General features: G+C 48.7%; 2 protein-coding genes across 4 annotated transcripts in view; one reads left to right on the forward strand and one right to left on the reverse strand.

The window, feature by feature from the left end:
• ABI3 (ABI family member 3) overlaps window positions 1–27640 on the reverse strand; it is a 63948-nt gene that overhangs the window by 7719 nt on the left and 28589 nt on the right. For 2 of the 3 annotated variants that reach the window (XM_075123566.1, XM_048830443.2), the window contains 5 exons: window positions 25651–25736; window positions 23616–23711; window positions 22703–22896; window positions 21187–21327; window positions 17570–19279 (listed from right to left, as the gene is read on the reverse strand). In XM_075123566.1, the coding sequence (XP_074979667.1) occupies window positions 19113–19279; window positions 21187–21327; window positions 22703–22896; window positions 23616–23711; window positions 25651–25736 (684 nt within the window). In that variant the 3' untranslated portion in view covers window positions 17570–19112. Of the gene's footprint in view, window positions 1–17569; window positions 19280–21186; window positions 21328–22702; window positions 22897–23615; window positions 23712–25650; window positions 25737–27640 lie in introns of those variants that run through there. The other variant, XM_075123565.1, reaches the window with a different exon arrangement.
• On the forward strand, window positions 3786–16129 carry PHOSPHO1 (phosphoethanolamine/phosphocholine phosphatase 1). Its single transcript, XM_048830444.2, has 3 exons — window positions 3786–4070; window positions 11905–12024; window positions 13179–16129. The coding sequence occupies exons 2-3, from the start codon at window positions 11980–11982 to the stop codon at window positions 13938–13940; spliced, it is 807 nt and encodes a 268-aa protein (XP_048686401.1). The 5' UTR covers window positions 3786–4070; window positions 11905–11979; the 3' UTR covers window positions 13941–16129.

Genomic DNA, 27640 nt, shown 5'->3' on the forward strand with positions numbered 1-27640 from the left:
GGAGCTTTATTAGTCTTTTTTTCAATCACCATACTGCTGTGAGGGTGGCTAAACTGGCTAGCCAGGGCTGACCTGTATTGCTGCGTGTACGTATGTACCACCACAGCTGAAACCTCTGCCAGCTGATAAGTGGCCCCTTTCCTGTTGCCTGTTTTATGTATGGCTGCGTAATCATAACTTGGCATTCCCTTAACAATCCATTACAGCTTCTTTTTATTGTATACACCCTTGATGGAATTATAGCCTTATGTTACATGCTTTCTTCACTACTATTCTTATACACTGTGTGGCTTTTGCCTTGAGACTCTTAGCCAGCAGCTTCCGTAGTTGCTCTTGGGGATCTACGCTTTAAATGTGTAGGCCGTAGTCTTCAAACTGCCTTTCCACCACTGCTCAATTAGCAATACATGTCCCTGGCTCCGAGTTCTTTACTCATTTTTGCCCTTTTCTTTCTCTCCCCTTCTTAATGAAATGCTTATTAGCCCAATACTAATTGCATTTGGTGTGCAATGTAAGTCAGCAGCAGGTAGTCCTTTTCAATAACCCAGCACACCATGAGGCTACTTCCCAGCCAAGGAACCTTTGAAAATCTAACTGTAGCATTACATCAGTTGACTAATACTTAGCTTTTATATAGCACTTTTTATCCATAGATTTCAAAGTGCTTTACAGAAGTGGGTAGGCATTTTCCTGTGTTACTGATGGGGAAACTGAAGCACAGAGGAGAGATGCTTCAGGTCACACAGTAAGTCAATGGAAAAACTGGCTGTAGAATAGATCAGCTTGCCAATCCAGTGCCCTAGCCACTGGAGCATAAGAACATATACATTTTATGCAGATGCCAAATCACTGACAATAGTAAAAGAAACATTGGTAATGGGAATTTTGTACTGGAAAAAGGCTGATACAATGTGAGTGTAGCTGCAGTTGATTTTCCTGTCAGTGTGCCTCAGGTCCGTGCTGTAGAGAACACCTGCCTCTAGAACTAGTTCCACTTTTGGGGCCCTCTCCCGAGAGAACATCAGAGCCAATTAATAATGCCAGTTGTGTTGGACACTTGGGCTGAGGTGCCAGACTCACTTCTTGTAGGCCACTGAACCAATTCAGGCTTTAAAGCTGCCTCGGTTTTTACCACTTGAAAATATGATCAAGAGTTAGCAAAAAACAGCTGGAAGGAACATGCATGCATGAATGTTTCTGGGCTTGTAGCTGAGTTGTTAAGACTACACACAAGCTCTCACAAGTTCAGAACAGTGACCAAAGTTCAAAGAGAAGTAAATGTAAATTTGTGTAGTTTGGCTCTTTGCACCCAACCTGTTACACCATTACAGGGAATTCTTGTGTTCACAGAGGAACGGATGAGATGAATTGCATCTCATCTATTCTGGGGTTTCCAGGGATTAGTTCAATGCAGGATAAAGCTGTCGTCACTTGCTCTCTAGGGGTTTGCAGCAGTGGGAAATCTCTGGGAAACACGACTACCCTGGAGTATGGCCCTCCCTTCCTTTTGATCTCCTGGAATGCCCCCTGCGCTGGGAGCTTCTGTGGAGATGATGCACTGGCCACCTGCACTGGTGCTATCCACTAGCAGGGGGATGTAGCGCAGTAGTGAATCTGGTCCTTACACACACCACCTAAATTTTGTTTATGTGGGTGGGAGTCTGTGTGTGAGAGTTCAGGATGGTGTAACTCAATCTGAGGGGCTAGCAAATAGGAGTATAGCAAGAAAAGAGACCAACAGATGGGTTTAAGTCAAGTAGGGGGTTGACTACTTTAGTTTACACATCCTTCTGACTCCTTGGCATGCTAATTAGACTCCTTTACACTTAAGTGTAAGGGAGGTTGAGTGTAGAAGGGAGTCAGTGGACTTGTCTTCACTAGTTTCCATTGTCGGCAACACCAGCCAATGATGGTAACTACCACTAGTGGTAGCAATGCTGGAAATTTTAGTGTGGATCAACTGCCACCAGCATTTGAAGTACTGTGCCACCTAACCTTTGCTAACAGCAGGGTCAGATCAAGGCAGTGCTCAAAACTCCAGCAGCCTGGCTGCCAGAGGGCTCCTGATGTGGCTCCCACCTGTGGACCTTGAACCCCTGTTACCAAAAGGGGGAAATTTGCTCAGTGTGGAAGTCCAAGCCAAGGTTTGAAAGTGTAGGGGGATCGAGCTTAATTCAGAACCGCTTTGTGTAATGTATGCTGTCTAATACAGTGACACCATCAAAACGTAGGGTTCAGGGTCCAGGGAGTTGTGCTGTTTGGGGGGATCCTTTTGGATTTTGGTCTGGTCCTTTCATTTTTGGAAGCTTGGTTTAAAAGAAAATAAAAATACTTCTGTAACCTTCTCCTATTTGGTTTTTAATGTCATGTTGCTCTGACCACTCCCTCCCTCTCTCCCCATGCCTTCCAATTTTAGAACAAGCTTCTCTTTTATCTTTGAAGCCCATGGTACAAATTAAAAAGTCCTGCAAAACCAACGATGATACTTAGGGCACCGCCTACAGCGTTGTTGATAATATTTTAGGGTGTGGACAAACTTGTTTAATGTGTCTTCAGTTGTAGAAGACTGATTTGGAAGAGTTCTCTGTAATCCCCTGTTCTGTGGCAGAGTTGAGATCTAAAATTAGCCATTAATACCAGACCATTGCCCAGTTGTGGGCAACTTGTTTGGCCAAAGAGAGCGTATTTGTGTTCTTTTGGTCTCCAATTTTTTCACTGGGCGTTTTAAGTTAAAATTGAACCAAAAAAAGAGATGAATTGTGGGGAAGAAATACGTACAGTGAAGCACACTGACTTCTATCATTTATCTTTGGCTATCTTGTAGGGAGCTATGTTGTAGGGTTTTGACTTAGATCTTTGGACTCTTATATTTAACGCTTACAGAAATCGATGGGACGCAAGAGGTGTACAAATGTCTTACTAGAGCGCTACAGTACCAAGGGTCACATCTGTGTTTCTGATGGCAAAAGAGTTTTAAGTCAATGTATTTCTTACCCACTTTGGCCTCTCTCCTTTTCCCAGTTCACATCACCTCCCAGGCTAGTTAAAAAGGCTAAGGTCGCTTTCTTCACTTCCTGCAGTCTCTGGGTTTAGGCTTGCCTTATTTGTTTTCTTTCTTTTTGTTAGCATTTTAGGGAAAGCCCTGCCCGGCCTAGGGCACAGCAGGCAAGGCTGCCCACTTATCTGCAAGCCAGATGTTTCCAGACCTTTTCAGAGCTGCAGCGGGGACCGATTCGAGGACAGCCTCCCGCCTGTAATTGTACTGACCTTCAATGCAGAACGAATGAAGCCAGGTGGGGGACATGCGGAAGCCAGGTGGGGGGACATGCCGAACCCCGTGCAAAAGGCTCCGGTCGTTTAGCTGCCTTTTGCCAAGGCTCCCGGCCCCTTCGCAGGCGGGCAGGCATTGGGGGGGGGGGGGCCCTGTGCCGGAGGCCTCTCTCTGTGGGGGGGGGGCCCCGCCCCCCTTCAGCGTGGCCCACCCGTGCTCGCGTGCGTGAGGGGCAGCCCGGTTGCGGGGCTCGCTGGCATCCCTGCGCCGGGGCGGCGGTGCCCATCCGCAGGGAGGGGCGGGCGGTGCAGCGGGGGCCTGAGCGGCGGAGACCCGGCCTCTGGGGCGGGCGGGGCGGGGGCTTGGATGCTCTTGCTCCGCGGCGGTCTCCCGTTCCCCTTTGATCCGCGCCGGCGCGGCTGCCATTGGCTGGCCCGTTTGTGACGTGCGGGGGCCTGCGGCTGTCCCCTGGAGCCGCGCCGGGCCCCGTTTCCCTCCCTTTAAAGGGGCCGAGGCTCGCGGGGCGGCGGGAGCCCGGAGATCCGGCTCGGGGTGGGAGACCGGGCCGAGCCGCCCGCCCGCGGCGAGGGCAAACCCGCCCGGTCCGAGCGGGAGGCCAAGGCGCCGGGTTTCCCATTGATCCGCCCGAACCGGGGCAAGGCGCCCGAGCGGGGCGGGGAGAAGGGAAGAAAATGCTGCCGTGAACAGCTGCAGCCTCCCCCTGGCGCCCCCACGGCCGGGTCGAAGCGGGCCGGCGCTGGAGGCAGCCGCCCGGGGAAGGAGCCCCGGGGCACGGCACGTGAGTCTGCATGCTGGCCCCTGGGAGCAGCGCGGGGCGGCCAGGGGGGAGGACGGTTCCGGGTTCCACAGGGACCGTGAAGAATGGGCCCGAGAGGGGATGTTTGTACTGGACGGGCACAGCGGGCCAAGGGACATGAATGAAACAGTGGGCGCTCAGAAGGCGGGGGGGGGGGTACGGGGGCAAAATGGACCAAGAGCTGGGACCGGTACCGTAGATGTCGGGGGGCAATGGGCCAGGAGGCGGTGCTGGTTCCCTTCGTGTACTGGAGGGGTGAGGCGCACCCAGAAGCGGCGGGCCTGGACGTAGCACTGGTAACAGAAGTTTTTTTGGCACCTTTTAACAGATGTATTTGAGCCTAAGCTTTCCTGAGCTACAGCATCCGATGCAGTGGGCTGTAGCTCACAACAGCTTGTGTCCCAATAAATGGGTTAGTCTCTAAGGTGCTCCAGAGTCCTCCTCCTTCTTTTTGCGGATACAGCTGCTACTCTGAAACCAGAAGTTTTTGGGATTTTTTTTTTTTTTTGAGGGTGGAGATGGGGGGAGGGATCCCGGAAGCGTGGACCAGGAGTTGGCACTGGTACCAGAAGGGGTCTTGGTGCCTAGGAGCAATGGGTTGTGAGTTGGACCAATACCAGGATGGAGGGTGGGGGTCCAGGAACTATGATCCAGGGGTTGGTATTGGAGAAAAGCGTTTAGCAGGTGTCAATACGCTGATGAACTAGGTCCCAGTCCAGGAAGGACCCTAGTACTTTCTGTGGGGAGGGGCTGCAAATGCTGCATTCATTGCACCCAATCCATGTGTACAGGGTTCTGACACCCTCTCTGGCTCAGCCCTGGTCTGGACTTCTTTGATGTCCCTAATATCCCATTCCTGCTCCTTTCCGGGTACCTTTTATCTTTACACTCACTGCTCCAAAGTCCCATTCTACCCCATTACCCTCCCCTGCACACACATGCACTCCAGAATACCCTTTCTGACTCCTGATCCTGTTCTCCTTTGCTTTCTTTGCCTCTTCCCATTGCCCTCTGCCTCAGGTGAGTAACACTGTACCGCCAAACTACGCATATTCATCCCTCAGCCTGAGGTAGGGAGAGGACAGGAACAGCATTGGACTGAGATGTGTCCAAAAATACTCTATTCCAGACTCCTTAAATATAGCTCCTAGGTGATCCTCTTTCCGTAGCAGGGTGTCCCACAGGTTTATGGAGTATATAATACAAATACAGACTTTGCTATACAAAGTTTTATTTATTTAACTCCCTGCTTCCCTTCCCCCTCCCTCTTGTTTGTTCTTCTCCAGGTTTTTCTGGGTCAGGCATTTCTGTGGGACTCCCACAAACGTGCTGCCATCTGGCCTGATTTTGTGTGCATGTGGAATAGATAGTTCAAACTGTACTGAATATTTAAAAGAGAGATCAACAGTGAACACTACGTGTAGAAGCTCCCTACTAAACTGAATCCGCTGTAAATTAAAATCCCTCCCCTAAAAATGAAGCACCAAAAGAAAACTCACAATGTCAAAATTAAAAAGTAAGGCAGTAACTTTGCTACATATTACGAACTGGAAAGACCATGTTTTAAAGTAGCTTTACAGATAGTGCTGCCTCTGAAGGGCAAGCGACATGCCACTCAAAATTGAGCCAACTTGACATATGCCTCCGTTTCCCTGTGAGGCATCTAGCACATGACACCAAAACTGGAGAAATAGGCACTTTTAGATCTATTACTAAATCAAACACGTAGCCTCAATGTTTGCTGCAAAAGCCACTGAGCTTAATGTAATATTTTGGTGGTTAATTTTCTGTGGGGCATCTTAAAAATGTAACCCTGATAATGCATTGACCTAGAGCTTTCCACAAATCTGTTTAACCCTCTGGTAGTGTCACAAACTATCCAGATCTGGGGGGGGTTGAATTTTGGTTTTTGTGTGAGTTTTTTGTTGTTCATCTGGGCGGGTGGGAATTCAGTTCCCAGATAGCTTGGGTCATGGTGTTCAGTTTCTTAAAGAGCCGAAGTAAAACAAACTATAATCATTTGGTCCGAAGCCTAAAACCTTAGACTCCTAATTCTTTATGTAGGCTCCTAAATAAGCAGGCTAGGGTAAAATTTTCAAAAGCACCCAAGACCCACTGATGTTGGGTTACTTAGATGCTTTTGAAAATGTTACCCCGATGTCCAAAAGTGCTGAACACCCAACAGCCTCTGATGAAGTTAAGCTGGTGGGTGTTGGCAATTTTCAAAATCAGACTAGTTCCTTACCCTTCTGTGGGTAGGATTTGCAAAAGCACTGAGACATCTTAAGAGCACAAGGCACATGTGTTGACTTTCAGTGTGATTTGTACTCCGAAGTCACATAGGCACCTTTGAAAATCCAACCCTAATTCCATTGTTAGGTACCTAATTCTAGGCTCCTATTTTTGAAAATCTTGTTCCTAAGCCTCTGTGCTTGTCACCCATAAACTGAAAAGCAACAGTATCCAGTGAGGCAAACAGGCTCTCTGGTCACCTTTGGAGTCCTCTAGCATGTAAAAATATTAGTGTAATTGACAACGGGCTGAGGAGGACATATGGTTTTTCAGTTGCCTGCATTCGGGGCAACAATAAGTGGTCTTCTGCTTCTCTCTGTCTCGATTTTGATTTTGTGGGGGATACCTGAGGAAGTAGGTTTGAGGATCTGGATCCTGTGGCCCCTTAGGACCTGAAAGCTCCCCCATTGTTTCAAGCATTCAGGAGAAACGGAGTTTTGTTTAGTCTTAATCTTTTGTTTTACATGATGTGACCAAAGCGAGTTGAGAATAGATAGCACAGGGACAGTGTGACTGAATCCCGAAAAACAATTGCACTTAACGTTTAATGGTCTGTATATTTAATTAATTAATTAATTAATTTCTTCCTTGGGAAATTTATATGGCCTGAGATGATTCCAAAGTTCAGCGATTCTAGATTCTGGAAATAAATGGCTCATCCCACAAAGTCGTAGGCACATGCGTAAATCCTATGCAGGCTCGACTTCATGTGATTTTTATTAGTTATGGGCCTGATCCTGTAAAGGCTTACGCAGGTGAGGGACTGCTCCTACGACTCCTAGGGTTCACATGTCTACCCCTTTACAGGATTAGGCCCTCGGTTAACAAGAATGACAGGAGGGCACAGAGTTTCCCCAGAATGCACTGTAATTGAAATAGTCAAGGGGAGGAGTATTGCTGGCCCTTTCTTCCCCCCAGTGAATGCAGGAGGATCCTGTAGGAAGGCTTGGAGGTACTGTATGTTCCTCTCTTTACTCCAGGGTGAAAAAAGGTGAGGGACCATGGGGAGAAGCTCCATCTGCCCCCTCCCCCAATGACCAGTTCCTCTCCATGAGACAGATTCCTCCTGACCCTTCCTTCCATGGCTGCCCCACTTTGCACCGTGAGCCTTGCCCCAAATTTAATTTTGTTTTAAACCTTTTCCAAAAAACAGTATTTCATGCAATTAATAAGCAAACTTCTGTTCTATTTTCTGTTTCAACATTCAGGCTTTGAATAATGTTAGGAAGTACGGCCACTTTTATTTTATTTTGGAGGGACTACTTTTTTTTACAGAAGGTGGAAGAACAACCACCCAGGAAGCAGCCCTTAGGTGAGTCATTGCAATATATAAATAGTTCTGGCGAGAGTGTTACCCAAGGTTCCATGCTTGGCCCAGCCACGAAGCAGAAAGTTCTTAAAGGAAAGCTGACAACAGTTGTTAAAAGTTTTGAAAACCCACAAGTTCTTTAACAGCAATCCAGCCTACCTTCAAGAGGAGCCCAAGGCTGTTGTTGGGGCAAAATGGGGGACAATGTGGTATAATGGCTAGTGTACAGGATCAGGGAGTCCGGAGACCTGGATTCTATCCCCAGCTTTGCCACTGACTTTTGTGTGTCCTTAGGCAAGTCACTTCATCTCTCTGTGCGTCCGTTTCCTTACAGGGGTAATACCCACTTGAGAGCCTTTTGATAAAAGTTGCAGTACCAGTGCATAGCAGGGTTCTTATGAAATGCCAGCCTAAAAAACTAAGTAGTGTGCTGACTGTGAGTTCATAGGCCCTCATTTCCCTTCTGTTTTAACACTGACCACACTATTATTCTGCGTGACCAATAAGTGCCAGCAGCTGGTGCTACGTGGGCCTGTTTGATTCCAGCCAAACCAACATCTGGCTTCAAAAAGGTAGGGGTGGGGCGCAAGGAGGAAGACTAACCTTTGGTTCAAGCCCTGAGTCTGTTGTGAAGGAAGATGATGGTTGTGGACAGCTCGCTCACGCTCTCTCTCTCTCTGTGGTTAACCCCTGGCAAATCCAAAACCAATGGCTCGTGTCCATGTACACATGCTTTGTACATGTGGCATTGCTGATTCACCCACCGGACATTACACATGCTCATTGCTTTACTAGATGGGGTAATTCAGGACAGAGGGAAGAGAGACTCCTGTTAAACAGTGTTTTTCTCTTCTCTGGTCTCCCCTCCTGCTCACAGACTGAGCCAGCTTTTGACATGGATTTTACCAGACGTGATCTTAATTCATTGCTAAACTGGCTGAGTCAGTGGTTCTCAAACCTTCCATAACATGAACCCCTGTTCCGTACCATTCCCCTCCCTCTCACGCTAGCCAGGACCTAGCCCATTTAGCAATATGAGAATGGGAAGATGTTCACAACCTCTGGGTTAATAATAAAAATTAGCCCTTTTAATTGGAAGATTTTACAGAAGAGAAGTATCATCAGATGGGGAAACTGAGGCTCAATATCATTCTGTAGGCCAGTGGCTAAGCCAAGAATAGAACCCAGGTTTCAGTCCAGTGTTCCTATCCATTAGGCCACACTGCTGCTAATTTTAAGAGATTAGATTGTGTTCCTTTGCCTTCCCTCTCCTCACCCAAAAAGACCCACACTGGGTTCTGTTAATCACAGTATAGGGGATTTCTGAGAGACGTCTCCTTGCTAGTGCTTGGAGGGGAAATTTAATGCGTTGCTGTTTACAAAAATGATGATATGGCACCAAGTGTCCAAGTTAACTGCACAGGTATGACCTGCCTTCACCATTTTCTACAGCATTTTTAGGTGCGCCATCACCTTCCCCGGCCCCATGTTGTGTCTGTTCTATTCCCACGTGATCCTAACCCTGCACCTTGACACATCCTGCTAGGAATATGTATTATTAGTCTAGCTTCTCTGATGAAGCTGTGGGGTGAGGGAGTGTGGGCTAGTGGTTACAGAGGAGAAGCCGGAGCCAGGACTTCTGCAGGAGATTTGTTCTTGGGTCTGCCACCAACTCCCTATATGGCCCTGGTCAAGTCATTTAGAGTGGGATTTTCAAAGATGCTTGCCTCTCTTAGGCACCCAATCTCATTGAAACTCAGTGGAATTTGGACACTTGACTCCTTTAGGCACTTTGAAAACTTCAGCCTAAATGTGTCCATGATTCACTTGCCCCTATGTAAAAATGGGGGAGGGGTGACACTGCAGTGAGTATCAACATTTATTGATCCCAGTGCACTGTTTTACCTTCATGGACATGAGGTTGATATGTGTATTGTTACATATGTTTGGATGGTGCAGCCTTCATCAGAAGTAGCTAGAATTCTCCCCATGGTGGCCACAAATTTCAAAAGTTGTTCCACAGAAAATAACACATTTAAGGGGAAGATAAAGTTGGAAGTCCAAGAGCAAAATTTTATCTCCCGAGAAGCAACCACCTTTCCAAGAACTCCTCTGTGGACAAGCAGACAATCACGATGTGTGATCTCCTTGGCTCACACTGTTGCAGACCTCAGAACTATTGTTCATGGATGGGATGAAGAATAGAAATTAACTGACTCAATTGTTTTCACTTATTGCTGAACCAGGATTTTTCTGCTGTGTAACAACACTTAGCTCAAAGGAGGCAACTGTGTGCATGGTGTTTGAGATCTTCCAGTGAAAGGCGTGACTTAAAAAAAACTCTGCTTATTTACTGTAATTATTTTTCTTGACTTTAAATGTCCGTGTGTAATCTGACATCCTAAGCTTAAAGAATCCGAGGGTCTGATCTGTCAGCCCTTACCCATGTGAGTAAACACAGAAATATTGGGCACCTGCAGAGCTTTTCAAAACACGGGTTTGCTTCCCACATCTGTGTGGATTGACCCATTTTCCCTTAGGTGTAGCTTAACTAGTAACTCTTTTCTATGGAGACATATTAACGTCCCTTCCAACACCTTTTCATTGCCGCTTTCACGCTGATATCTTAACACCTTCTTTGGGCTTAGACTGAAATTATTTCCCCACCATTTAATTCTTGGCCCTGGCTCTCCAGAGACTCTCACTGGTTAGAATTTTGTGAATGGAAAGTTGGTATAAAATAGCATAGCCTATAACTGCTGAACATGTATAGAAGCTATTTTAAAGGGACATTGTCCACTTAATCAGATGTAAACAAACATTTCCTCACCTCTGCTACCCACTAGTATTAAATCATTGTTAAGAAGAAAAGAATTTCTAAAAATCCAAATGACTTTTTTCATGTTTGTACTGTTTACTTTTTGCATTTCTCTCTTCTTGGACAATGAAAATCAAGGAGGTCAGTTTCACTTTTGCTTATAGTCAGTTTCATTTTCAAGTTCTTAGTGCAGCAATATTGGGTGCAGGAATGCTTGCCATGTTTTCAATGGCTATCTTTTTAAAAGTGAAAAGACGACTTTGGTTTCTAGATTCAAGGAAAACTCATTTTAACAACTTTTCAATTTAGAGCCTAACTTTAGTTGTCCATGTCCCTTTACACTTAAAAATACCTTCACGTGTTCAAATAACTTGTGTTGTTTATTCTAGTAGCAGCAATTAGTTCAACACAAGGGTTCAGGGCAAAAACTCTTCCTAGTACAATTTCTGGCCAGAATAATCTATGAAACTGGATTTAGAACAAAACAGACTTAAAAGAAATGATTTTGAGGCCACCAAAAAAAAAAAGTTGGATCAGGAAGCCGACAAAATTTGATTGAAGTCTCACTCCCCATCAAATCAGAATTCTTGAGCAACAAATGCTCACTTCCCCCAGAACAGTCCCTTGGCTAACAGCTGCCTGATTTCCCAGGAGCACTGAGCACCCATTTATACTTTAGACTCCAATAGGAGCTGCAGGTGCTCAGTACAGCAGAAAATTACCAGCAGGTTTGACTGTTTATAGAGCCCAGTTTTTACAGTTACCGGCCACAAGGGGTCAGCAGAACCCAGGAAGAGTAAGTGCACAGCCCAGTGCATTTTATGCTCCCCTAGGTTTTCACTTTGCTTAAGGGGCTTGTCTACATGGGGAAATGGACCAGCATAGCTCTTCCAGAATAACTGTTCTCCAATAGCTATCCTGGAATAGCTCACGTGGACGCACTCTTCCAGAATAAAAGTGACTTTCTCTTGTGAGCACAGTAATTTCTAGTTGTTTTTGTGGCTACAGACTAACACGGCTACCCCCGATACTTGTTGTTCTTGTGAGCACAGTAATTATTACAGAATAAAGTCACTTTTATTTGGGAAGAGTGTTTCCACCTGGGAAAGCTATTCTGGAGTACCTATGCCAGGCAGTGTAGACAAGCCCTTAGCATCTGAAGGGGTTAAGAGGGATCGGCTGCGTTAAACAATCTCTCCCTGCCCACTCAGCCCTTCCCCTGCACAATAACTGTTATAGTTCTTGGTGCTGGAGGCCAGCATGTTCCATCCGGGACAGGGAGGGGAGATTATTTCCTTTGGAACTGGAGCAATCTGTTGTGACTTTTGACACAGTACCCTAAAGTGCAAGGGGGCCTACAAAGTGGTTGTTAACCAAATTACCCTTGTGGTTTGCAGTGATGTGACCAGCACAAAGGGAGCCTGAAACTGTAGCAGCAGGAAAAGCGGTGTTTGCCGAGTGGTGTCCTTAAAATGAACGGGTGCTTTGAGGGTGTTGGGCTGCGATGCCTTTTTAAGGTTAGTGCAATTCTCCAACGTTTTGATCTCTTTGTACAGGGCTGTCTCCTCCTCCCTCTCCGGCTTATGAAGCAGCTGTTTTAATAAAGATCCCCTGTCACTGGTGCGCAATCCTGCCCTGAAAAGTGGCTGCAAAGCTGGCTCAGCTGATCGACTCACCCTGTGCATATTCAGAGTCACAGCTGCTGGCTTCTGGTGACAGAAATAAGGCCCCGAGCCTGCCTGTCTCTCTCCACATGGTCAGAGTCTCACCCCTGCAGAGTCCCGTTTTAAGTCGGGGTTCCAAGCAAGCGCAGTTCTGCCACTTCAGTACTTAAACTTAGCCCTACAGAGAAAATGTGGCTCTGGGACACTGAGCTGCATTCTGTCCTGTCCTGTCTCATGTGCCACAACAAAATTCTGCTCGCTGCATTCAAATGGCAGGGCTGGACGCTGTGCTCCCTTATGCTTGGGCCCCTCTTCTTTTGAGGCACTGGGGGCTGCACCTGGGTAACTGAAGACATGAGGGCCACTGCCCATGTCTGGTGTCAATGGAATGACTTGGGGGGTGAATCAGACCCAGAACTTGAAGGTGATGAAAGTTGCATGTGGGAGCAGAATTCGACCCGCAGAACCTCTCAGTGGCAGGACGATGCCCAAGAGTCTAGCTTGGCTTTCGGAGGCCAGGGTGAGCCTGCAAATCTGGCAGCTCTAAGGGGCAACCTCCCCACGTACTATTCTGCATGTAAACCCAGCACAGTGACTGGGACTTATTGAGAGGCAGATACACACAGATGACACAGCTGCTGGTTTGTGGAGTCAAAGTGCCGCCCTAGGGTTAACTAGACCCTCTTGTGAGAGGGAGTCCAGTACGCCGCTCGGCATGTCTTGAGGGCAGGGAAGTCCAGGATTAAGAGTGACAAAATGATCTCTTTACAGGGCGTGTAAGCCTCTTCAGGTCAGGGTTAGGATATACAAGGAACAGATTAGGTCCCCAGCTAGGATAGAAAAATACACAGAGAGAGGGAGAGATGGCCCTGTTTTACCTAAATAGCGTTACGTTGATCGCTCTCAACCCATGTCAGATTGATTCCATTAACAACACCAGGGTGTCTGGGGTAAAGAGTTCTCCCCTGTCTTGAGTAACTGACATGTCTCATTGGTTCAACTCACAGGGTGTCAGCATGGCTGCCCCCAAGCCTCCAAAATACCTCCTAGCCTTTGACTTTGATGAGACCATCATCAATGAGAACAGCGATGACTCCATCATCAGGGCCGCTCCAGGCCAGGCGCTTCCAGAGCACATCCGCCAGACCTTCCGGGATGGCTTCTACAACGAGTACATGCAGCGCGTCTTCGAGTACCTGGGAGACCAAGGGGTCAAGATGCTGAACTACAAAACGGTCTATGAGAACATCCCGCTGTCTCCTGGGATGCCAGAGCTCTTCCAGTTCCTCTCCAAGAACCAAGACCAGTTTGAGATCATCCTCCTCTCCGACGCCAACATGTTTGGCATCGAGTGCACTTTGAGAGCCGCCGGTGTCTACTCCCTCTTCCGCAAAATCTTTAGCAACCCCTCTGGGTTTGACAAGAGGGGCTACCTCACCTTGGGGCCCTATCACACTCACAAGTGCCCCCAGTGCCCCGCAAACATGTGTAAGCGCAAAATCCTCACTGAGTACCTGATGGAGCGGGCCCAGGAGGGAGCCGAATTTGAGAGCATTTTCTATGTCGGGGACGGGGCCAATGACTTCTGCCCTTCCGTGGCTTTGACTTCGACAGATATTGCTTTCCCGCGGAAGGGCTACCCCATGCACCAGATGACCCAGGAGATGGAGCAAAAGCAACCCAGAGCCTTCCAGGCCAGTGTGGTTCCCTGGGATTCGGCTGTAGAAGTTTGCCGCTATCTGCAGGAGCTCCTCAAGAGGAAATGCTGAGAGGGACTGATGGTTCAGAAGAGACTCCTGCACACTGCCCCCAAGCTGCCTCAAGGGCAGCAGGAAAGTGGGAGGTTCAGGAGCATCTCCATACCCAGTGGCTGATGTGACTCCATTTCTAGCTTTGCAAAGTTGGACTCTTTGAACTTCTGGATTTCTTCCCCCGGCCCCTACTTTTTTTTCTTTTAAAAAGCACATTCTCTGGATCCCCTTTTCTCCCCCCTCCTCCCAATCTGGAGACAAGGTGTTCTCTATGCAGTTTGCACACCCGTTCAGGAGAGTGGGTGTTCATCCAAGATCTTTATTTTTACCTTCACCTTGAATTCTTTTTTCAAATGATTCTTTAATTTTTGTAAAGAAACAAAAACAAACTAGTTCTCATGCGGCTACGAAGTGCCCATGCTCCCGCTAGCCCCAGGGCAGAGGTCTCCGAATCTGTAACTTGATCACAGCAGCTGGGGTCCACCTATGTCATCACCCCCTGCATGACCCCCCTGTTCCTTCTCACCACATCAGGTGACTTGAAACTGACCTCCTGAGAATCCCTGTCGGGGCTCATCTCTGTCCAGGAGGCAGGTGGAAGCCTAATCAGGGGCAGTTTCTATTCATAGAGCCACCCTGCCCATATCCCCTTGTTCCAGGAAGGCGGCTACAACAAGAAGACATGGGTGTGGTACCAGATTCAGGTGTGGGGTTAGGAGGACACCGTTGATTTAGGTTTCCAATTACGGGTGGTTCACTGAAGCACATTTCTAAGCAAGCAAAAGTGAGATTTTCCACAAGTGCCAATGGGAATTAGGCACATCACTGTCATTTTGACCTTTGAAAATCCCCCAAGGCTCCAGTTCCCCAGCCCTGTCCCCTCTGAGCAGATCACAGTAGGAAAGGGCTGTGGAATAATGAGATGTAGGGGGCAGTGTGTGATATGTAGCTGGAAAGCCCTGTCCCCCACCAAAATATAACTAGTTTGCATTTAAAACATTCCACTGAATCTGGATTTCTGAGGCTTGTTTGCACAAGCATACTCAGGAAAGTAAAGTGGAGTAGTTTAAAATCCCATTACACCCCGGCGTGGACACTCTCATTCTGAACTAAAGTGGCGTTAATTTGGTGTAGCTTAATTCAAACGTGAATTAAACTGAAGTGAAGTAAGGCCACCTTAATTCTGAATCAGTGTGCCCACACAGGGGTTTTATGCAGTTTAACTAATCTACTTTTAACTTGCACCTTTAGTTAATTTGGATTACCATTCCTGGATGTCCTGATGTCAGGGTTAAGTCCTTACACTTTGCTTCCATTTTGCTTTCATTTTCTCCCCCAGGGCAGAAATTTCTCCATAGTAACTTAAACATCTTTCTCTGTTGTTATTTTAAGCATGAAAGTGAGCATCCCTCCTCAAATGCTTTTACACACACAGCTGATTTCCAAAGCCGAAGCTCCTACTCATCAGCTGCTTGTGCTCAGTAGCCCATGTCCATACTGGATCCCAAAGCCTGTTTATTGAACTAGTTTAAAATCTAGCCTAACCACTGCCCTGTCTGAACTGCAGTGCTGCAGCTGTGCTTTGAAGCAGCTCCTGAAAGGCAATTTTGAGATGCCTGGTGGACAGCACCCAGGAGAGCTATTTCTCCCAAGCTACGGGCTGCTTCCAGTGCACGTGGAGCAGCAAGTAGCAGAATAAACCAAGCTCTCCTTGTGCCGTAGACTAATCACCGGTCAGATCGTGGCATGGGGGTTATATTAGGATGGAGCCGCTTCCTTGGCCTGATCCCTGGAGGTGCTGAAACTCCTGTTGATTGCAAGGGGACCTGTGGTGTTTAGCATCCCCTGGGGGGTCAGACTGCTAGAGGATCAAAGCCTCTCTCCACTCTGCTTGTCAGTATTCTCTCCCTGGGCAACCGCAGTATTAACTACCCCGTGATTGCACTCGGCAGGGGCAGCCGCAGCATTGACTGCCCATGATGGTGGCTTCTACCGGGATCAACTGCAGCCTGTCTACTCCAAAGCCGATAGCCCTGACCAAAACTCTGCGCAGTACAGAACTAACCAAAGCTGCCCCAGCTTCCCTTCCTCTTTGCAGTTTGTTTGTTTGTTCTTCCTCCCTCCAATCATGTGGAACGTAAAGCCATGGAATTTTTTAAAACAAATATCAGAACGTTATCTAGTAAATATCAACAGCAGGTACAAAACATTTGTCTGGAATTTGCTGAGCATGTTGTATTTTGATGTGGACATTTAAACGAACACCCCACCTGCCCCTAACTATCATAAATATATTAATATATATCTCTATATGCACATGCCCAGGCGACTACAGGTTTGTGACTTCACTTTCTCAGCTTTTCCCTGGGGCTGTTGAAAGCAGTGTGGGTGGCACTTGGAGAAGCCATTTGTGCAGTCTCTGGCTCTAGTCACTCATCTTTGATGGGCTGCTGCCCAGGACGCAGAAGAAGGAAGGTAGGCTGGGGGGGCGGGTTCTCTGTAGGGGAGGAAGGGGGAGCAAATGATGTTTCCTGGTGCCAGAAACCAGAGTACTAGCTTAGGAAGAGGTCCCATTAGCACTAGCCACTAGTCATGTGTCTTACTCCTGGCAAAGCCTGGTAGTTATGTCGACTGACTTGCTGTGGTCCAGGAAAAGGGAGCAGGGCCTCTGATGAGATCTGTTCCTGGCTCACTGGGACTTTGGCATATTCATTAGATCCCTCTGTAAAATGGGTTTAATTAGCAGGTGCAGAGGCAAATACCCTCATGAAGGGAAGGGTGAGTGTGTTTTAGCACTGGGACCATTTGATGTAAACGTGGCAGTTAGGAGGTTTAATCCACTTCCATCAGCCACTGGCTTTTCCTGTGGAGTCTGACTCCTTGCAATGATGCTGTTCATTTAAAAGCTACCACACACCCACCCAAGTGTTACCAGGGGCTGAGTCCTGTAAACACTTGACTTCAAAGGGGCTGGTCTCTGACTGGGGCCCCAAGGTGCTACAACTAGGCCAAAGGCAAACATTGCACAGGTGATGTAACTGTTGGTCATCTGTCAAGTTGGGGAGAGTTTTCCTGTTGACTGCTCTTAGGCTAAGTAGACCCTGGAGCTTGTCCTTTTCCCCACGTTTCCCTTCATCACTTACCTACCCGAGTTCCAGGACAAACGTGTTAATTTCTCATTGTCGCTCATGAAGCGGGGAGTAAACAGAACAGGCCAAGGGCAAAGTGACTGAGTAGGGCTAGGTCTATGGAGCGTGCCCATGGCAGAAAATAATACAGCCAGCTGTTTGGAAGATTCCTTCTCCCTTTTTTGCCATTCCCACACCCAGCTGGGAGGTATATGGTTAGTTCCCCTCCCTCATCACCCAGCTGCTCTTGGAGGAGGCTTTAAATGGCCCAGAGATCATTATTTTTGTCTGCAGTTTTGCAGCTGGCAACAAGGTGGAGAGCCAGCGCCATAAACCACCCATGATCCACTATCCCCACTTTGGAAACCTCGCCTTAAAACAAAAAAAAATACAAAGGGTATTGCAGGTACGTTAACCCTTCGTTTCCAGGTGTGTTGCTGGTACACTTCAGCTATATTTAAGCAGGGGCAAGCCTGCAGCTGACGTTCCCACCCATCCACTACAGCCGGGGGAGACACAAGCTTTTAGAACTCTTTATTAAAAGTGGGCACCTTTATCTAAGCAGTGAGGGAGCTGGGAGGCAGGAGCAACAGCACGCAGCAGAGGACCTGCTCACTAATGCTCTCAACAGCACCTGGCATTAGAGGGGACCAGGTTCAATGAGCCTCCCTTTCTACTTCCAATGTGCTGTGAGACGTCAGCGAGGTGGGTCCCCACAGCGCATTCAGAGCATGGATTGCCCACCAAAATTCCATGAGGCAAGGCCCTGGGTGGGGCTTAAAGGCAGAGCTGCCTTTCTTTCACTCTAAACCTCAAGGCAATCAGCTGCCATTTTTCAGTAAAGAATCAAGGGAGGCAAAGCAGAAGCTGCAGCTCTGCTGACATTTGCATTTTGGGGACAAGGCTCATAATACCCCAAGCAGCAACCTGATAGGGTACTACATGGCTCTGTATCCTTACACAGCCGGAAACAAGGGGGCTATTCCTGTGCACTTGAGCCTGGATCCACTGGCTCTGGTTTATACAACTTAGTCTCGTTGCCAAAGCTCATTGCAAAACATCCTCTTATCTTCCAACCACCTTCCCCAGTTGTTTTTCCATTTCTCGTGTCTCTGCCTGTCTAGGCTGCTGCCGGTCGCTCTGCCATCACGCTTTGTGCCAAAGGCACTCCACGTGCCCACGTTACTCTCTAGCCCAGCCCTGTGAGGCAGGGAAGCACTGTGCCTGCTTTCCAAATTGAGAAACTAGACTTGCCCAAGGTCACCAGGTGACTCTGTCGGAACTGAGATTCAGTCTCTTGCCCATTGCTGCTTCCGTGTTTGGGCACCACTATCCCAGTTGCTGGGGAAAAGGCTCTTCCCTAGACCCACGAGAGCCTGCTCAGCACCTTCTAAGCTACTGCAGGACTCATGAGCGGGGAAGCCTTGGAGCAGCCCTGAGCATTGGGAATCTCCGAGCACTCCACACGCCTACCTCGGACTCCCTTCCCAGCTAGTCAACAGCATTCTGCTATTCAGCCGCATTCGTTCTGGTGAGGGGGAGGGACTGGCTGCAGGCTCCCTGGGGAACCCGGAAGAGGATCCTCTGATCATGGTGCACGTGCAGGGGGTGGAAATAAAAGAGCTGAGAATAATCAAAGCCTCAAGCAAAGGGATTCCAGGTTAAAGGCTTCAAGCCTGGTCCCCAGGGGTAAGCAATGGAAAAACTCGCATTGAGCTCTGGGGGACTAAGATTTGACCTGAAAGTAGCAGCGCCAAAGCAGGGCACTTTCTTGGGCCTCCAAAGCTGCTCCTGATAAGTCTTGGATGCGGAGCGCTACCTTTCCCTGTCGCCGTCTGCCAGGGAGGTGGGTCTGTCTGTACCCCAGCGCAGGACGGGGAATGGGGAATCTATAATCTGATCAATCTGCATTGTAAATGGATAGTGATAAATTCTGTAGCCAGGGGCAGTGGAGGTGGCCTCCCTGGTTTGGCAGAGAGAATGGGCTCCATTAACCCTGAAGGGTGAAGGAGGAAAACATCTGCTGGTCCTTAGTGGTGTCATCTCCTGCATCCACGCAGGGTCAGCAGCAGAAAGGTTCCACGTAGTTGCCTGGGAAGAACCCCTCTGCCTCGCTGGTCACGCCCTCGCACCAACCGTCCGAGTACTTCCGGGTCATGTAAATGACAGCTCCTTCTGGGAACGAGAGCTCGTTCTCCTTTTGCTGAGTGTAGGGGTAGAGGGTCACCACTGAAAGGGGAAGGAGGAGCTCAGAATGGGAAGGAAGGAAACAGAGCCAGGATCATTGTGAAAATACATGGGTGGGAGCTCTAAGCCTGCACCCAGTCAGAAAGCACTGCCCGGGCTGCAAGTCAGCCAAAAAGGTCTGGAGGAGAGAGTGAGAGGGTGGGAGCAGGTCGGTTTAAATCAGGACTTCCTCCGCAATGGGGTTTCCTGACCCGATGCTGAATTGGGGGGAAGCTGTGAAAGGAGAGAGACGCTCCACCTTGCAGTGGCAAAGACAGGCTCCAGAACTACAGATCATTAGCCCCGATGCAGCATTTTTCATGCGCAGAACCCCCTCACAGATAGGGAAACTCAAGTAGCGGAGGCTGTGGGGGAGGGGGTTTTCCCCAAGTCCACACACAGCAGGATAGTGGCAGAACTGGGAAGGTCACCTAAGTCCCAGCCCTACCTACAAGACCATGCTGCCCACTCTATCCATCAGGTGATGCTCCCTAATTGACCACAGCTCTTCATCTGCTTATGCTCAGAAGCACAGGGGAGGGCGGAGGAGTATTAGCCCTTTGATCCCTTTACAAGCGATGAGCTAGGTCGCAGGCTACAATGTAACATGCCACTAGGCTATCAGCGCCCAAGGAATCTAATCAATAAATGAGACCAGGTGGTCGGCTGGTGAGCTGTAGCCCCCCTCCCATTCAGATAGAATCATAGAATATCGGGGTTGGAAGGGACCTCAGGAGGTCATCTAGTCCAACCCCCTGCTCAAAGCAGGACCAATCCCCAATTAAATCATCCCAGCCAGGGCTTTGTCAAGCCTGACCTTAAAAACTTCTAAGGAAGGAGATTCTACCACCTCCCTAGGTAACGCATTCCAGTGTTTCACCACCCTCCTAGTGAAAAAGTTTTTCCTAATATCCAACCTAAACCTCCCCCACTGCAACTTGAGACCATTACTCCTCGTTCTGTCCTTTTCTACCACTGAGAATAGTCTAGAACCATCCTCTCTGGAACCACCTCTCAGGTAGTTGAAAGCAGCTATCAAATCCCCCCTCATTCTTCTCTTCTGCAGGCTAAACAATCCCAGTTCCCTCAGCCTCTCCTCATAAGTCATGTGTTCCAGACCCCTAATCATTTTTGTTGCCCTTCGCTGGACTCTTTCCAATTTACCACATCCTTCTTGTAGTGTGGGGCCCAAAACTGGACACAGCACTCCAGATGAGGCCTCACCAATGTCGAATAGAGGGGGACGATCACGTCCCTTGATCTGTTCGCTATGCCCCTACTTATACATCCCAAAATGCCATTGGCCTTCTTGGCAACAAGGGCACACTGCTGACTCATATCCAGCTTCTCATCCACTGTCACCCCTAGGTCCTTTTCCGCAGAACTGCTGCCTAGCCATTCGGTCCCTAGTCTGTAGCTTTGCATTGGGTTCTTCCGTCGTAAGTGCAGGACACTACACTTATCCTTATTGAACCTCATCAGATTTCTTTTGGCCCAATCCTCCAATTTGTCTAGGTCCCTCTGTATCCTATCCCTGCCCTCCAGCGTATCTACCACTCCTCCCAGTTTAGTATCATCCGCAAATTTGCTGAGTGCGCAATCCACACCATCCTCCAGATCATTTATGAAGATATTGAACAAAACCGGCCCCAGGACCGACCCCTGGGGCACTCCACTTGACACCGGCTGCCAACTAGACATGGAGCCATTGATCACTACCCGTTGAGCCCGACAATCTAGCCAACTTTCTACCCACCTTATAGTGCATTCATCCAGCCCATACTTCTTTAACTTGCTGACAAGAATACTGTGGGAGACCGTGTCAAAAGCTTTGCTAAAGCCAAGATAGCTTGGCCCACTCCACTGCTGCAACCAAATGAAGCGGGGAGAGTGACGGGGGGACAAGATACCTTTCTCCAAGTAGCTGTCTGGCGCCCACGCAGGTTCCTCTGTACCCAGGGGGGGAGGAGGAGGAGGAGGAGGAGGGGCAAAATCTTCAAACTCTGTCAAGCTTGGCAGGGGCGGAGGGGGGAGCTCCAGGAAGTCGGCATCTGCAGAAAAATCCCCAGAGAATCACGAGGGGGATGAAGTTCTAATCGCAAAACAGAGGTCAAGCGTTGCCAGCCGTGGTTGTTTTTATCCCAAGTGTCCTGGTACTCGGTGGCTGTCTGGAAGCCCCGCCACCTAGCATCATCTTAACTGGGACACACAGCTTTCATTTTTAAAAAATGGTGATTCGTGGCGGTGGAGAACAGCTTGACAGCAGGGCCGCTTCAGCCTCCAACCCAGAAATCAGAAGGAACCCAAATGGGATTCTTTTTAAGCTTATCAATTTGTGGGAGCCTGATTCATGATTTAGAAAAAAGCATAACACGTGGGGCTGACCACTGTGCGACTGGAGCAAACAGATCAGTTAGGGAAGCCTCCTCCAGTGAATATCTGTTTTTCCGCCATAGAATAACTTCACTGGGGGTGCAACTGACCCCTATACAGAGAGCCAGCACATGGGCTAGGTGCTGCATAGGTCCCACTTAAGCCTCCTCTGTTAAGTGGTGCATGCACCTGATACAGCAATTTCACCCTATAAGTGGAGATTTGCTGAGGTCCTAGGGGCAACAGCTGAGCCCAGAGATTTGGACAAAATTTTTGTTCAACAAGTAATGGTATTTTTTTTCCAAACCAAAAAACTTTGAGTTTGTTTTTTTTTTTTTTTTTGGGGGGGGGGGGGGGGAGTGTTCAAATAAAATAAAACAAAACAAAAAAAGAATTTTCAGTCTTTCCACCCTTTTTGTTACTGAATACAATCAAATAAGTGATATCTAGGTTGATTTTATTCTATTTTCTCCCACTTCTTTTTTTTCTTCATTATTTTGCCACTCAACTTTTACAGAACTTCCTCAGCTGGGGGAAGGTTATTGCATGGCCAAAGGAAAAATGAAACTCAAACTCTGCCACTTTTATGTGGAAAAGCTGGGGCTATTTCGAAAAGTTACGGAGCGCAGTTTCGGGGGTTCATTTGCCCCTTGTGCCATGCTGTCACTTTCAAAAACAGCCCCAACTTTGGAAAAGGTTACAGAGTCACAATGATGATAAAACCTAGAGCTCACTCATTTCATTGCACGCAGTGGCCAAAAGAGGTGGGCATGGGGAAACCGTTATGTTCTGACAATTCACAATTTTTCAGACACTTTTGTGTAAAAAAATTTAACCGAAAAACCAGCTTTGAAGCAAAATGGAAGCAACTTCCACATTTCATCTTTTTCCCCAAAAAATTGTTTTCTATCTTCTTTCAACCAGTTCTGCCTGTAACAACCCAGTGCTACGCTTGGGCACTGATGGTGCAAAGTTCCCAGCACGGCTCAGCATAGGGATACCATGCTAGTTGCTAGCTGATTGAGGATAAGCTGTGTCAAATACAAGCCCCACCTGGCATGGCGAATGGTGGCGGGACATCTGGGAGCGGCATCTCAAAACCGATGGGTGAAGGTTCGGGCATGTCTACAGGAGGCAGAGGGGGAGGAGGAGGCATTGTGTCTATGTCCAATGGAAGAGGCAGTGAGGGCGGCATAGATTGTGCGATAGGCACCTTGGCATTGATGTTGCCAGCTGCTCCACTGGAACTGTTGTGGGTATAAATGAGAGAGTGACAGAATCGTATGTAACCATACTCAAGGAGTGAATGCCAGCAGTTGGCAAACTATGGCCCACGGGCCGCATCCAGCCCATCAGATGTTTTAATCTGGCCCTCAAGCTCCAGCTGGGGAGCAGGAGCTTACCCCGCTCCACGTTTGCCGTGCCTCCGTGTGGCTCCCAGAAGCAGCAGCATGTCCCTGCTCTAGCGCCTATGTGTAGGGGCAGCTGGGGGCTCCGCATGCTGCCGCTGTCCCAAGCGCCGCCCCCGCAGCTCCCATTGGCCGGGAACCACGGCCAATGGGAGCTGCGGAGGCGGCACCTGCCAATGGGGCAGTGTGCAGAGTCGCCTGGCCAGCGCCGCACCTCCACGTATGAGCTGGAAGGGGGGATGTGCCACTGCTTCCGGGAGCTGTTTGAGGTAAGTGCTGCCTGGAGCCTGGACCCCTGACCTCCTCCTGCGCCCCAGGGGCTGATCCCCCTCCCACCCTCTGAACCCCTCGGTCCCAGCCCAGAGCACCCTCCTGCACCCCAAACCCCGCATACCCAGCCCCACCCCACAGCCCACACCCCCAGCCAGAGCCCTTCCCCCCTCCCTCTCACCGCAACCCCCAGCCCCAGCCCGGAGCCCCCTCCTGCACCCTGAACTCCTCATTTCTGGCCCCACCCTAGAGCCCACACCCCCAGCCGGAGCCCTCACACAAGCTACCTGAGGGATGTTAAAGATGATGTGGAGGACGCTGCTGACAGTTTGCCTTCCGGAACCACAGGCAGTTGAATGGGCTCTGGGATACGAGGGTTTTTCCTGCAGTCAGGACAGACACAGAATACACCATCAGATCCCCAGTGCATCTTGGGGAAGAAACTCATTGCCCTTTCTCCGCTGAATGCGAGACTTTTTTATTCTGAATTTGGCCTGAAAGTATCAATGCCAGAGCTGTGGTGATTCAGTGTTAGATTGTCATGATGGTATAAAGAGAATCAGTGTGAGGCAGTGGGCAGATTACTAGACTGGGACCCAGGAGACCTAGGTCCTATTCCCAGCTCTAGCACTGACCTGCTGGGTGACCTTGGGCAAGTCACTTCCCCCCTCTGTTTTCCCCTCGCACTTTTTGCCTGTCTAGTCTACTGGGGCAGGGACTGTGTCTCGCTATGTGCTTGTACAGCCCCAAGCACAAAGGGGTCCCGTGCTGCCCATAACAGAAACAGTAACAGCAAATGGCCTTTTGCATAGAGCAGGGCTCCGCACAACCAGACAACCAATGAAAAAAACAAACCGGCTTCCCAGAGATGAAAATCTTCACCTTAGATTAAAACTACTCCGTGCGCTTTCAGCCTGACAAATTGAGGCCCTTTGTTCGCCTTAGCCCAGGTCCCGCAAAGGCAGGGGCAAAACCACCTTTCCCCTCCCCTGGACTCCACCTGTGTGCCTCACCCTGACACCCACGCCCTGCGGACACCAGGAAACTGGATGATGACCGTTTTCTGCAACAAGCACCAACTTCATGGCATTGATAGGGCTCTGGAGGGCCCGAGAAGGGAGGTCAGTCTCCAGGCCCATTCAATATGCTGGGTCGCTTAAAGGCAGTGGGCTACATTCATGAAGAATCCTCGGTGCCGTGGGAACTTTCCCTGCAGAAACGTAGGTGCCGAGCAATGCTGGTCACTTACAGAGTATGGGGGCAGTTGAGCAGGGGTTTGTGAATCCCTGATTCTGGGATTTAGGTGCCTGAAGTGGCAGGTAGGTGCCTAAGACCTTTTGTGAATGTAGCCCAGCGTCTCCTTTATCAACAGTTCTTCCCCCAAATGCTACAGCTGCACTAATGACACTACAGGGCACAGCTGGAGGAAGATTTTCCAATGTTTGGAAATACTGATTTGGCAAAAATCAGAATGTTGCTCTGGGGACCTTCTGCTGTTGTCTGCATTTCCAAGAGAAAATTATTGAAACCTTTTTGTTTTGATGCAGTTGAAACGTTTCATCTTGTATCTGATAATGTATGTTATAGTTACTCTGTAATCTCCTACACAAAACGTTTTGATAAGGTCTAAATGGAATTTTTCCCTAAATGAAATATTCTGGAATATCATCTCGCAAAAGAGTCCAAGGTTTCTACTTTATCATCCCAATGCAGAATGAAAGTAAATTTTGAAATCTCAGCATTTTCCCTGGAACACAAATACAAACAATACCACTTTCATTTTTGACCAGCTCTGCTGCAAGGCTTGTGGCTATGTCTGGACTAGTATTATTTTGGTCACGATCTAGTCAGGGCACATTTATAAACAGCCTACAAATGCTTACAAAGGGTTCATAAATTATTTGTGGATGCCATAAGCATGTTACTGACATGAGTAGAATCTGTTATAGATGGCATATGCAGACCAGTAGGTGTTACAGAGGGTGATAAGCCATGGCTAAAAGCAACCTCCTGACCTAATGGACACTACAACAAACGATCAACCATTTAGTAAAGCATCTATCAATTTTTAATTAACCCTTTCTAGACCATTTATAAATGGAACCTTACTGTGAAAAGCATGACCATTATTTGCATAAGGGGCAGTCTCAGGCAGATGTCAGACTTTCGGGAGCTAATCTGAAAGGTTTATTTTCCAGTGGGGAGGGGGGAAACTTGCCACCTCTTTATCAGGCTTGTGTCTCTTTTAGGACAGGATGGCGGGCGGAAAGTAGGGCAGTGGGACTGCCAGGCATCAAGTGCAAGAGAGTGGTGCCATCTCACCCCAGGGTGCCCGTAGACTGTCCAGATGATGTCTTGGATCCTTTCCAAGTCAAGGTTCCCGTTCGTGACAACTGTGTGCTCTGGTCCTACAGCCAGGGAAAAAGAGAGAAAGAATCAGTGGCTGCCAAGAGAGAACAAACCCTGAGAAGCTTGTTTACAAAGACTCACCAATCCGGGGGGGTTTCCCACAGAGAGGTACAGCTGTGTGTGGCCAAGATCATTCTGATTCTTAAGCCTTGTTGAAACGAGGGATATTTGCACTGGATACCAATGCAAACCCATAATGCAGACACACTGCACGGGCGCAAAACATGGAGATTTTTCCAGTGCAACTAGCCCAGGTAATTTACCAGTTGCAGTGGTACAACTGTGGCAGTGCAAAAAACCCTCCAGTGCTGCCAGGGCCCTGAGAGAGAAACGAATTAATTTGTGCCAGGGCGCTTGCAACAGTCTCCACTTCTAGATTACACAGACAACAAGGCCTTGCTGATGTAAGATGGATCTGAATGAATTCTCCCCTGACAGCTAGCTGGGAGGGGGAAAGACTTCAGAAGCAAACTGTATTTACATGAACACACCCACTCTGCTTAGATATCCAGCGGATAAAGCGGTGTTGCTCAAAGTGATCAACTCTGGCTGGTGTTGGGATACAAATCACTTTAGTACTGAATGCAGGGGTAGTGAAATGCTGTTACCAATGTTGTTGTCATTACTGTATGAATAAAGGGGAGCAGAACAGTGCTTAACCTGTCCAAAATGAGGGGGTCCACCCTCAGCTGAAAGCACCTTGTTAAGCCAGGGGCTCGAATGCCAGCGCCCTGTGAAAGAAAGAGAGGTGGGGACAGGTGTCTCAGCCAGGAGGTGTGGCCTCTCTCTAAGGGTCCTCCGTCTGGTTTAACCTGTTCCTCTCCACTGTTCAATGACAGAGCTAAACAGGCTTCATTAGGAACCTCTTTGTTATGTTAAAGGGCTCAAATGAGAGCTGAAATCACCTGACATGGGGCAATGTTTCCGCCCAGCCTGCAAAGAGCTGAAAATTACTAAGAGACTGACTTGCAGTCAGGTGAGGCAGAAGAGGCAGGTGGCAGCAGAAGGTGGCTGACAGTCAATGAGTGGGCTAGTGAGGCAGTGAGCAGAATGAGCAGCTGGCGAGGAAACATGCAGCTGGTGAGGAACCACAGCTGGCGGGGCAGCCAGGCGGCAAGGAGCTGCATCTGGCAGGGTGGTCAGCCAGAGCAAGTGCAAGCAAGGTGCCTTCTTCCCCAGGTGGGAGGTGAACTCACACAGATGCATCTCTAAACCCTGGGCCCCCTCTGACCGGGACAACCACTGTGAGTGGGGTATGGTGAGGGAGCAGTGAGGGGCACAGAAAAGGAACTGTTGGTTGTAGAACTCAAGAACATGAGGCGGAAGGCTCTGCCCCACACACTCTGGGGTGGGTGTCCTGCTCATAGTTTTATGATTATGAATCCTGCTTGTGGCATTCTCCCTGATTAATGTCGGATGACTTCCCTCCTTTCATTAAACGTTTCTTTTCTACCCTCAGACCCTGTGCTTGTGAGTGGGGAAGTATTGCCTCCAAGAGGTGCCCAGAGTGGTGTATAATTTTCCCAGGTCACTGGGTGGGGGCTCAAGCCAGTTCTGTGTTGTATTGTTGAAAAGGAACCCCTAGCTATTGAACCTGGCCATGGTTGCTGCCAGCTCCACCTGGCAGCAGGGTTACACTAATAATAATAATGCTTTGTATTTCCTGTATCTTTCATCAGAGGAATATCGTCAGACGTCACCAATGTGGTGCTCTGCTCTGTCCAATGTTGATAACAGTCGGCTGAGTGGGTGTGTTCCCTCTATGTGCTGGCCTGGCTCTGCGCAGATAGCTGGAACAGCAGACCCCAAGAGAAACCCCAACGACCACAGATGCCGATAAGTTACAAAGGCACCCATCCAGGTTTATTGCCAAACGAAACACAGTCTCTAGCTCCCCGGATCA

Source organism: Caretta caretta, chromosome 27, assembly GCF_965140235.1.
Source record: "Caretta caretta isolate rCarCar2 chromosome 27, rCarCar1.hap1, whole genome shotgun sequence".
In the NCBI taxonomy this organism is placed as follows: Eukaryota; Metazoa; Chordata; order Testudines; family Cheloniidae; genus Caretta; species Caretta caretta.